This window comes from Anabrus simplex, chromosome 1 (assembly GCF_040414725.1).
Source record: "Anabrus simplex isolate iqAnaSimp1 chromosome 1, ASM4041472v1, whole genome shotgun sequence".
Taxonomy (NCBI): domain Eukaryota; kingdom Metazoa; phylum Arthropoda; class Insecta; order Orthoptera; family Tettigoniidae; genus Anabrus; species Anabrus simplex.
In genome coordinates this window covers 959233226-959246124 of record NC_090265.1, presented here as the reverse complement: position 1 = coordinate 959246124, position 12899 = coordinate 959233226, and the positions used below count along the sequence as shown (strand labels likewise).

The 12899-nt window shown below is 41.2% G+C and overlaps 1 protein-coding gene across 3 annotated transcripts in view; it reads left to right on the top strand.

Annotated features, from left to right (window-relative positions):
• Nucleotides 1–12899, top strand: part of LOC136857805 (uncharacterized) — a 240432-nt gene that overhangs the window by 201839 nt on the left and 25694 nt on the right. For 2 of the 3 annotated variants that reach the window (XM_067136747.2, XM_067136746.2), the window contains one exon: nucleotides 11401–11598. The exons of the other annotated variant lie outside the window; for it this stretch is intronic. In XM_067136747.2, coding sequence (XP_066992848.2) covers nucleotides 11401–11598 — 198 coding nt within the window. The remainder of the gene's footprint in view (nucleotides 1–11400; nucleotides 11599–12899) is intronic. 3 annotated transcript variants of the gene reach the window in all.

Sequence of the window (12899 nt, the reverse complement as noted above, 5' to 3'; positions counted from 1 at the left end):
GTGTTGACGTGCCAGTTGCTTAGTGCGGGATATACCCCAATGACTTTGGTGTAACAAGTCGAGAACTTGTGTCTGTAGACTAGGTGGGATAACCACTCGGAAGGTGGTGCCGGTTTCGAGGAGTATAACTCCGGCACGAGTCGTAAGACGATGCTGAATACGATGATAAGGCGCAAGGTGGGCCGGAAGTTAACTCCGGCACGAGTCGTAAGACGATGCTGAATACGATGATAAGGCGCAAGGTGGGCCGGAAGTTTGTTCTGAAGGGGCCAACCATTGCGGATGTAAGTACGTACCGTAGCAAGTGTACTGTCCTTATCCGTAGCTTTAGCAAGGCAGGTAGCGTCAATAGGAAAGGTGGATACGGTGTCTTCGAGTTCTATGTCTAACTGAAGACATTCGAATTCTTGAGAATCGAAGGCAGTATCAGGACCGACTGGTAAGCGAGAGAGGGCATCAGCATTACAATGCTGGGATGTGGCACGATAGGCGATCTGATAGTAATAATCAGAAAGGAACATGGACCATCTTTGAAGCTTTCTGAGGGAATGCTCAGGGATCTTATTACCAGGATGGAATAAGTGTACTAGAGGCTTGTGATCAGTAATGATCAGGAAATGGTTGCCATAGAGATATTCATTGAAACGGCGAATACCAAAGATGATTGCTAAAGCTTCTTTTTCTATCTGGGAGTACCGACGTTGATGCTCATTAAGTGTCTTCGAAGCAAAGGCGATGGGGCGTTCTTGTCCGTGACAATCCTTCTGGGAGAGAACGGCGCCGACGCCGTAATCTGATGCGTCAGTAGCTAGCGTGATCAGCTTGCCAGGCTGAAAATGAGTGAGTTTAACAGCTTGAACAAGGGCTTTGTTGATCGTTTGCCAGGCCTGTTGGCATTGCGGAGACCACTGAAATTTAACACCTTTTTTGCGTAAGGCGTTTAATGGAGCTGCGACTGAAGCGAAGCGGGGAATGAACTCGTTATAGTAGTTCGCTTTGCCTAGGAAGGATTGGAGCTGCTTGATGTTCTGTGGTACAGGCATGTTTACAATCGCCGAGACATTCCGTTCACTAGGTTGAATGCCGTTTTTATCGAGGATGTGTCCCAGGTAGTGAACTTGCGGCTGAAAGAAAGTGCATTTAGCGAGTTTCGCTCGTAGGCCATTGTCTTTCAACTTCGTGAGAAGGAGGCGCAGATTATGGAGATGTTCTTGATGATCTGCACCGGTCACAATAATATCATCCAGGTAGTTAGCACAACCGGGAATGGAGGCGGTGAGTTGAGCTAAATAGCGCTGAAAACTAGCAGCTGAGGAAGAGACGCCGAACGGGAGACGCTGGAGCTGGAGCAGTCCGATAGGAGTGTTGAGTGTGAGAAATTGCTTGGATTCTTCGTCTAAAAGTAGCTGTAGATAGGCTTCTTTAAGATCCACTCTAGAGAAGAATTGTCCACCAGCTAGACGACGGAATAAGTCCTCTGGACGGGGAATTGGAAATATATCTGTGTCGATTTGTGCGTTGATCGTAGATCAGAAATCACCACAAAGTCGTACATTGCCATCAGGTTTCTTGATTACAACTAGTGGAGTGGCCCATTGACTGGAATTGACTGGTACCACTATTCCAGCTTCTACCCATCTTTCTAACTCCTTAGTGACCTGGTCTTGAAGGGCCAGGGGTACTGGACGTGCTTTGAAAAAGCGCGGCTTAGCTCCTGATTTCAGCTGTATGTGAGCTGTATAGTTTTTGGCGGTTCCGAGCGTAGAGTCGAAGACTTCAGGAAACTGCTCGAGGAGAGCCGTAATATCAGAAGTAGGTTGCAAAGTAGATACCATGTTGATATTGTCATGAATCTGGAAGCCGAATAAATTAAAGAGATCCATACCCATAATGTTCGATGCGGTGTAGTTGTTGACTACGAATAGTGGAATGACCTTCCGAATTCCTTTATAACTGGCTGGAAGCGTGATTTGGCCTTTAATGTCAATCTTCCGTTTGTTAAATGTAACAAGCTGGATGTCAGCTGGAGAGCATGAAGGTGAAACTAAGTCGTGATATGTAGCCAGGTTAATGATAGAGACAGGTGATCCAGTGTCTAACTGAAAATCGACAGAGCGATCAGAGAATGATAGAGGAACGATGATCTTGTGAGAATTCTTGGTGGGAAGAAATAGATTTATCTGATCAACTTCCATGTCCTGTCGGGGCTGTATATGCTTCGGGCACGCTGCAGGAGTCTTAGCAGGGCGGAGCGAACTCTGACATACAGTCTTGATGTGTCCTACTTTATTACATCGTTCACAAGTGGCTTTGAAAAAACGACAGGCATGACGTTCATGATGTTTGAAACATCCTCTGCAGGAAGGCAGGAGTTGCGACTTGCTCTTAGAAGTGGGCTTCCTTGGAGAAGAACGAGAGGGAACCGGGCGAGAATGCTTGGCAGAGAGCGACTTGGCTGCGCGGTTCAAGGTAGCAGAGGACTGGCGGGCTGGAGTAGAGACTTGAACGACTTCGTGTTTAGAAGCTATTTCTGCTGCAGTCTTGGTAGTAAGTTCGTATACCGTAGCAATACGCTGGGCGTCTTCTAAAGAAGGGTTACTCTTCTTGACAGCGTCAAAACGAACTTTGTCCTCAGGAGTATGCAGAATGACCATATCCCGAATGAGGGAATCGGTATAGGGCGTACCACAACCGTCCTTGGAACATATAAACTGGCAGGGTATAGCTAGACCTCGCAATTCCGCTATCCATTCAGCATGAGTCTGATGCAGTTGCTTCCTGCTCTGAAAAAATTTGTAGCGAGCGGCCACTATGTGCGGGGCTTTAGCATAGTGTTCAGTGATACGGGCCAAGAGCTGTGCGAACGGCACTTCAGAGAGTTGCTCCTCTGGACTTAATTTTTGTAGTAATTCGCACGTAGCATTGCCAACCGAACTGAGAAATAGTGCACGTTGGCGCTTGTCACCCGTGACGGAATGGCATATGAAATGTTGCTGTAGGCGGGCGAAATAGACTGACCATTCTTCCTTAGCCGGATCAAAAGCAGAGAACGGAGGAATTGCTGAGGGCTGTGTAGAAACAGAAAGAGTTTGCATAGCTGTGAGCAATGCCGCTTGTTGTTGCTGCATGAATTGCTGTTGTTGCTGCTGTAGAGCTTGCAATACGGCAGCTAGCTGCTCGGCTGTAGCCATGTTGAGATGTGTGAGAGAAAAGAACTTGTCTAGCAGCGTGTACTGAGCTGGCTGTAGGCGAGACCTTCACCGGAACAGCTGGGAGTGGGTGAGAGAGCAAGCAAGCTGAAGAGTGCCGAACAGGTGCTGCGAGCGAGAGAGAGCCTTGGAATGTCGGCTGACTGTCCGTAGTTCGACGGAGGCTAATAGTTGTACTGTAGAAAAGGCTAACTGCTGGTAGAGGCCGTACAGGTTCCAATGTGGAGTGGTGATAGTTACGGAGTATAGTGTCACTGTGCCAATGAGTGGACGATATCCTGTAAGAGTTTGTTGCCCTGTCGCGAATGAGTTGACGACAGAATGTAATCAGTTTTGTACCTCGTTTCGAATGAGTGGGCGACACACAGACCACTGTTTGACTTCGTTGCCAATGTGTTGGTGGCAGATGGCACGTAGGTTTTTTTTTTTTTTTTTTTTACCTCGTCGCCAATGAGTTGTGTTGTAAACAAGGTTTACAAGAACACAACTTATTTATTTGCTTCACACAGAATTCTACAGTATGTACAGGAATAAAACATAAAGTTGTCTTGAAGCAAAGTAGATGATTAATCTTGAGAGAGTTTCTGTTTCTATACACTATGTACACTCTGAATGTATTTACACTCACTGCTATCTTGAAAAGATGGTTCTTGGGGAAGATATAGTTCGTGATAGTTGAAAACTATCATTTGCACTAGCATAGATTAGCTAAGAGAGTTCCTTCTGACTTGAAGTGTCTGAGTTCATAAGCTTGTACTAAATGAAAGCTATGTTCACAATTAGAGAATGTAACGTGTGTGTCGGAGCTTGAGTGAGCTTGGGGATGTGCGGCATACAACATCGGGGCTCGACATGGATGAAGGAGCGGGAAAGTGGAGTAGTGACCTGAGGTGAAACCTCATATTACCAGAATTCCGTCCACCTGGTCGAGACACATTTTTAAGAGGAGTAGCCTCCGTGTTCGACGTTCAGTGTATTCTGGAGCAGGACACTGGGGAGAATCCTCATGAGTGACAGACAGGGAGCTCCTTATGTACTGCACACGACGTAACAGACGCGCACTGAAGACCGCGTGTCGAGTTTCGAATGATCCACGCTTGCGTGCGTGCGGCTGGCTGGCGCTGAGCAAAGAGAGCAGAGGACATACAACATAAACAACAATATTAAGTAACAACAATAAATTAACAATTTTAACAGTAACATTGTAACAACAATGACAACAGTAACTGGCAAGTGTCGGTTACTGAAATTAGGAAGAAGAAAGGTCGAGGGTTGGAGGGACGGAAGAAAGTGAAAACCTGGGGAGTACTTAGAGGAATCTTCTAATTTTTTGTTTGAAGTATGCGAAAGGTGTGAATATGTCAATATCGGATAGTGAGTTACCAAGAGTAGGGAGATGGTGGAAGATAAAGTTGTAAAGTTAGGCGCGGATGGGACACATGATGAGTGCACCGGTTGCGTGTAGGGCGGGGAGGAACGTGTATAGGGAAGTACGCCGGAAGAGTTTTACATTTGGTGTAGCCATTGATTATTTTGTGAAGGTAACATAGATCAGAGAACTGTAAACGGCTTCTCAGGTCAAGTATACCCAGATAGTTCATAATGTCAGATTTAGTTTTGTTCTTAAAAAGAGGATTGCGAGTCTTAACAGTGAAAGTGAAAAAGTTAAAAATACTATTTAGTTGAGATATGTTTGTAATAGCAGATGAGGACCAAATAGAGGAACAAAAGTCAATAATGGGGAGAACATACGAGACAAAGTATAATTTTAAGGCATTAATATCATTAATTTCAGTAAACCTGTAAAGAATGCCTAGAGTACACATAGCATGGGATTTTATGGGGTGAATGTTTACAGTCTATTATAACACCTAGGTCTCTTACCTGAGAAGCCAATTGCAATGTATTTCCCTGGATGGTATATGCAGTATTCATTCTTTGCTTTAGCAATGAAAAGGAGATTGTATGGCACTTTTTAACATTGGGAGAAAGATTCCATTTTTTTAACCAGTCACCACACGAATTGAGAACAGTCTGTAATTCATCACAGTCATCAGGCGTAGACACTTCTCTTAGGATTTTCAGGTCGTCAGCGTACAGGAGGAGGGAACACTGACTATTTTGGGTGCAAAGAATTAAAACAAGAATAATAGTTAACACCACCTTTCCAATACTTATCTTTCCTACATTTAGGAAATAAACATTACAACAAGCGTTGTAAGATGGGACATGTTTCGCTTAACAGTCGTAAGCATCATCAGCCAAAAATAAATCTTAGCCTAAAGTTAGGTCAGGGCCCTGAACCTAGTGTCCTTAACATATATGGCACCCTAAGAATCAACATTTATATTTAGAAAATGAAAATAGGCTTAAAACTAGTGTGAAAAAACATGGAATGTTACAACATGGCTAAGAGAAAATACACAATCGAGTTGAGACAGAGGATAAGAACAGAAAGTAGGCTACAATACAGAGCTGGTAGTGAAATAATTAAAATCATTAGGATATCATTGTTACCAGTCAGTCAATCAGAATGTTCAAACATAAAAACAAGAATGAAAATATATAAGTGTGTTCATCATGGCTGAGTTAGAAAAAACACATAATCGTGTTGCCAGAGGTTAAAAACATAAGGTACAACATAGAGTTGGCAGTGTAGTATCAAACTCATGGCTGCCAGTCAGTTAATAAGAATGTTCATATATAACAAAACACGATGGTTATATTCTTTTAAGTGAAGAAATAATTAAATCCCACTCTTGTATAGATACGTGAGAACGGGCGAGAGAAGTCATATGTTGTAGCAGACATGGAGTAGTAACACTTCAAACAGGATTGATCACGCCTGAAGCTGCTTCATTTTTGCTGGGAGTTCAAGACCAAAAGTGAAAAAAATAAGATGCCAAGTGCGTGCACTGAAATCTGAAGATGTTCATATCTGATGTCCAATACGGTCTACAATGAGATTTATTACTTGTAATGCAAAGAATTATGTCATCGATATAGAGAACAAAGAGTAGGGGTCCCAGGATACTGCCCTGAAATACACCTGATAACACAGGTAACCATGATGAGGCAGATTCAGGGAGTACCACTCTTTGTTTGCTGCCAGGGAGGAAACTCGTTATCAATGACAAGACGGGGCCGTGGATATTAAATCTGGTGGCGAGCTTATGAAGAAGAAGTGCATGATCCACTGAGTCGAATGCCTTGGCCAGATCTATATAGATTACATCTGAGATTTATTTTCCATTGCTGTATTGATGTGGTGATTGAGAACAGTGAGGTTAGTGAGGCATGATTTTCCGGGAGTGAATCCGTGTTGTTCTTCAGAGAGGTATGGCTGTGTGAAAAAGAGGAGTCGGCGGTGGATTATTCTTTCAAGGACAGAGGATAGTATTGGAACGATAGATATTGGGCGGTATGATGAGATATCATGTTTGTTGCCAGATTTGAAAATAGGTGTGATATCAGTTTGTTTCCAGCTATCGGGGAATGTACCAGTAGCCATACACAGGTTTAAAATTGTAGATAACGATGCACAGAGAGATGCAGAAGTATTTTTAAGGAATATAGGGCTAATATCATTGAGCCCGGCAGAGCGGTTTTTTTGGGAGACTACTGAGATTATTTTGAACTTCGTTAGGGGTCGTTGATATTTGCGACAGAGAGTAACTGCAAACACTATTGATCTGTGGTAGTTCTGTGAGAGGTGCAGGAGGGGTAAAGGTGGAGTGAAAGTACTCATTGAAGTTTTGAGACCTTAATTCAGTTGGGACATCATCACTATGTATTTCGAGATTCATTGGTATCCAGGGTGACTTTCTACGTGATGAAATGAGGGTCCAGAATTTTTTAGGGTTGTTTTTAAGGTTTCCAGTTATAGAAGTGATGTGCCGGTTGTAGTCATTTTTAAGATGCGATTTTGAAATTTTCCTGGGGTGTTTAAAAGTATTATACGTGTGTGAATTGGGGATGGACTTCCAGAATGACCATGCACGGGTTTTGTTCTTTAGTAGCAATTTAGTTTCGGCACTCAGCCAGGGGGGATATTTGTGTGTTCTGGGTTTGGAAAAAGGTACATGCTGTTGAATGGTAGTAAATATTAAATCCTCAAACAGGGAAACCACACTGTTGACGTCACGCTCAGCTGATAACCAGCACCAAGGGAGGGATGACAAGTCCTGGTTGACGACTAGCCAGTCCACTTTACTCCACAGAGGAAATGTTTGCCTCACAGCAGGTGGGAAGTCTTTATGTTGATAAGCAGGTAGGCTGAGGGTAGCTTCGATTGAGTCATGGTGAGAGCTAAGAATGTTTCTGCCAACAGATACACTAACACTAGTTACTGTAGAGAAGAGGAGGTCCAATGTTGCCAGATTTCTGGTGGGTTTTAAGCAGAACTGATGTAGGTGAAGACCATTTATGAAATTAGACCAAATAAATGAGTCCACAGGGTTGGTTACTGTTCCAGTGTTGTAGATTGCCAAGTACAACAAGTACAACACCAGGAGTAGAAATGTTGATAAGACAGGCGCTGCCAGAACAGACAGGTCCATCTAGCATGAAATGAACAAATAATCTTAAGATCCCTCCCAAAGACCAAGCAACACATCAACGGGAACAATATTCATACAAGACTGTATCAAGTGTCTAGGATGTTCCTTCTCAATTAAGCAGCAGCCTAAAACTATGAAACAGCTTAATATTGTACTCTTGTCAATTCCTTGACGTTACATGAGACCCAAAGTCAAGACGCTAACAGTTTCATTCACAACAATGTTCTTGACCAGTCTACCTATATAACAGTCGTTTTTTTAAATCTCCACTTGTGCATGACAACACATTTAAATATTAGTTACATCAAGAAAATTAAAATGAAAATCGTGGGTCAAATAAGCCCCAGTTTTAATATCATCCTTTCTCAAGACTTATGATAAAAAAGAAGATCCATTTCATTTTATTTTTGAACATTTTAAGTTAACCAGAATAGAACTGCCAAGTTAAAACACATTTAATTTTAAATTTATATTTTCAATCTTGACCAACCTACAATCAACAATCAGTTCAAATCTCCACTTATTGTTGACGACACATCCTGTCAACTAGACACGGTACCTCAAGAACATGATATGATATAGGGGTCACATAAACCCCGGTATGTAATCCTCTTTACCAAAAAGAAGATCCATTTTAGTTTTGGACATTTTTCAAATTAGATAGATTAGGACCAAAAAACTTAACTGTATTAACTTATGTTACCTGTCTTAAGAGTTCATTAATGTATGTATATATTGTATATATGTATATATTGGTATTTTATATTGGTTAAAAAGGTCCCAAACCTTGACCTAAAGGTTGTATACAGGCTGAAGGTGCCCAAAATAATGGGTGAAACATGTACCCGACCTAAATAAGTCTACATAAAATCATGTAGATAATAACCACATTAAACGTGGAAAGTATTGAATAGGTGGTTTTTTATTAAACTATCCTTGATATCTATGCCAGTATCCAGGAATCGGGAGATAGTGGGTTCAAGCCCCACTGTCGGCAGCCCTGAAGATGGTTTTCCGTGGTTTCCCATTTTCACACCAGGCAAATGCCGGGGCTGTATAATTAAGGCCACGGCCGCTTCTTTCCAATGCCTAGGCCTTTCCTATCCCATCGTCGCCACAAGACATATCTGTGTCGATGCGACGTAAAGCAAATAGCAAAAAAAAGTTGGTGTGGCTTTTTGACTGAATGGTCGGCATCAAGGCCTTCGGTTTAGAGGGTCCCAGGTTCAATTCTCGGCTGGGTTGGAGATATTAATCCTGTATTGTTAATTCTTCTGATTGGGGGACTGGATGTTTGCATCTGTACCAGTATACTCCTCTTTATATTCACACATCATCACTCTACCGACCACCACAGAAACATTCAATAGAATATACATCCCTTTGGATAGGATTGGCATCACGAAAGGCACCTGGCCATAAAACCACAAGCCCACCAGGGTGTGGGAAAAGCAGTAGAAGAATACTTCTTAAGAAGTGGGATTAGAGAGTGCCTATTTTAAGACAACAGTGTGTGAAGACATAGATCATCCTTGTCCTTTCCTGATGATCTGTCATGGTGTTTTCCTATTATGTGTTCCTGTTTTGTAAATCTGACTTAATTTTTCATATTTGTTCCTCTCCATGACTTCTAAACTAAATACTGTATAGCACTTTATGGTAATAAATATGTGTGTACCTTACCTTATGAGGTACTCAGAATACAAATGGAATATAGAAACTGTTAGTGAGGAATTTCTTGTTTTAGAAAATAACAAATAAATAAAAAACAGACACAATATTCTTTATCCAATGTACATTAATTTATAAACATAAAATAACCTTTTACAGTCTCCTTAGAGATATCACCTGATATCAGGTGATATCAGAGGTAGTCGGATTTCTGAAGGGCGGAGAAAAGTCCATTCAACACTCCATGCCATACAATGTCGGCATGTAAAAGATCTCTGGTGACACATTTGGTGTTTACCTGACAAAATTCATTAAATCTCAGCCATAGACGCCCAAGAGAGTTTCGGTTTACTCGGTCTGCCATCTGGTAGGTCTAGACTAAAACAGAACGTCGAAATTGACGAGCAGACAGCCAGATGGTGTCAAATTGAAATGTCTGCACATGGTAGCTGAGGCCATATGATTATATATATATGAAAGATAAACCATTTACTTGCATCATTTTTCCACTGAAAATGTTGAAATATTTTACAGATATTTTACATGGCAATATGGTCAGTGTTCATTTAAATAATCAAGTGCACTTCATATACAGTTTTTATATTTCTCTGTATTACAAATAAAATGATTGTAGCCTTCAAATCCTGAAAGGTAGGTCTTTTATTGTGAGATGTGCCTGAACTGCCAAAATGAATCAAAAAGGACTCTACATTTCTCTTTTGTTATTCTGGAGAAGTATTTCAGTCGAAATGAAGACATTTTATTGGGAAAAAAATGTTTCTTCCACCATTTTTCATTTTATTTGGCAGTGAAATTTGTTGTTATGATGTATTTTCCATTGGATATATAATTAAATATACAGTAACTGAATGAATACTTTATAATCTTTGTTGTATATAGTTAGAATAAAATGTAGATCAAGACTGATAACAATGAACAACAATCTGTATCAGACTACAAAGAACATATATCAATTTTCTTAAAGTACATCACTTACTATTCTTTGGTAGCTGTCATCATAGGCATTTCCAAAGATGTTACACCTCAATCTCATGGTTGCCACATGTCCCTCCCCAATGATAACGTTTATGAACCTCCTGGGAATAGTAACTTTACTTCCTTTTGACACCTCAAATTCATGAATTAATATGGTTTTAAGGTCAGTAAAAATGGTTGATGACTGGGGTTGCATTAAGAAATCCAATATCAGTTCTGCAACATCACTGTCTAAAGATGCAACAACATGGTTGCAAGAATCGTTCCTGCTTGTATATTAAAATGATGCCAGAAGTGTTTGACCAGATATCTAGAAGTTAATTCGGTGTCATCTCTGCATCGAAGCTGGGGTATGCCATTTTGAACAACTGTTGTAAATGTCATAAGCAAAATTAGGCAACTTGCTGTAAATGTCTTCGGAGCATGTGTGCGCATTGCAGGTATGTAAAGGTATTAGATTGCCACCCAAAGATTCGTAAGGTATTTTTATCCCATGTTCATAGGTATCCCAAAACGAATTTGGCTAAACCTGGTGACTGAGGCATTTCCAGATGGGGGTTTCATATCTGAAATTGATACATGTGCCCTTCTCCAGCATCACTGAAAGTCTGTATCATCATCATGGAAACACTCTAGCTTACATACATTTTTTGGCCATTCTGTCTGAGCATATAATTTCCCATTTGCACCTTGTTTTGATTTTTCAGCTTTTCCACTGCTGCTGTAGTATGAAATACAGAAAAATGTTGGTGATGTACAAGACAGCTCGTAAGCTGCAAAACTTTTTATACCAGGTCCTTACATATGGATTCAGAGTAAGGAACAATGTTGTATCAGTTAAGAGATTTATCACATGGAGAAAATATTCATTCTTTCATTGGATACTCTGACATTACCTCCTTCTCCCTATAACTGCTTTCTCCAAGGCAATGTGTGTTTCATTATCCTGTATGTTCTGCTTGCAGATGAAATGTATGCAGCTATTGAAGAACCTAGTCAGTTATACACCAGTGGGAGTGAAACATATGCTCAAATTCAACCCACTCCAGTACCCGAACCACAGCCACTTCCCATGCCAATGCCTGTGATGGAGCCATATTTTCCCCCACAACCACCTAGTGTGGATAGTTTGAAGCATGTCGCTCAAGCACATTCTCGCCAAGGTGAGGCTCTATTTGTGTGCATTGACTTTGCATTAGGAGTCTAGAAAAAGTGGCAACTCTAATGATAATTGAAATCCTTGCGACAGACTGAAGGAACAGAAAATCCTGAGAGATTCAAAATTGAATCTCTTGTTTATGGAATTACTGATGACTTTATTTTTCCAGAACATGTTGTTTCTTACTAACTTAAGTACCTGTTCTTCATATGGATTTATGAGTAAGGATTAAAGTGGTTAAATTAAGTTGGCCCGCAAATATGTATATGCCTTACAACATGCTCATTAGGTATAGGTTATACCCACTCAACACTCGAATAATTAAATAACTTGGAGGAAGAAGGAAGGTCCGAACCTTCGACAAATAAAAATATTGGCAAAGAAAAGGGAAGATTTTCTCCTTGTTTTACATCGCACTGATTCAGACAGGTCTTATGGCGACAATGGGATAGGACAGGGCTAGGACTGAGATGGAAGCGAGCCTGGCCTTAATTAAGGTACAGCCCCAGCATTTGCTTGGTGTGAAAATGGGAAGCCACCGAAAACCATCTCAAGGCTGCTGACTGAGGCTCGAACCCACTATCTCCCAAATGCAAGCTCACGGCAGTGTGACCCAAACCACACAGCCAACTCACTCAAAAGAGCTCTGGAAGGCAGGAAAACAAGAGCTTCTTTAGGCCTTGAATACTCTAATACCATCAGGGTCGACAAAGAACAAGAGTTGGCGAAGGGAGGTGGCATAGGAAGGATTACAGAAGGAGCCTAGCACAAGTAAGTGGCACCAATTCTGATCTCAGCTTGGCACCCATGGTTGTTACACCATGTCTCACAATAAAATATTAGAAAAGATTTTACCATAAATAAAAACAGGTGACTCCAAAGAAAATAATCAAAACAACAGTATAAGAAATGTGAATTCTAATGAAATGCAAAATCTATACCTACTAAATATGATGAGACAAGATGGCAGCAACTGGCGACAGTCGTGTTTCTGTACCTCTGACATATTACTTTCGTTCCCTAGTTTTTTTTTTATATATATATATATATAGGTGTGCCGTGCTGTGCTTTGGTATCTGCAACCATCCCTGAAGCAAGTGAAGTGTCTTGTGATTCAGTACTACAATGGTGCTTCGCTGAATGGCATTTTATTTTCTCCGCTTTGTGTGTGTCTGATCTCATTGTTCTTTGCCATACTCCTGTCTCTTCTAGTGAAAGGACGAGAGGTTGCCGTGCTTCCTCAAGTGCTGTGTACATTTTCTTACTTCTTTCTGGCAGCGTTCACTTAAATCCAGAGCCACTTAA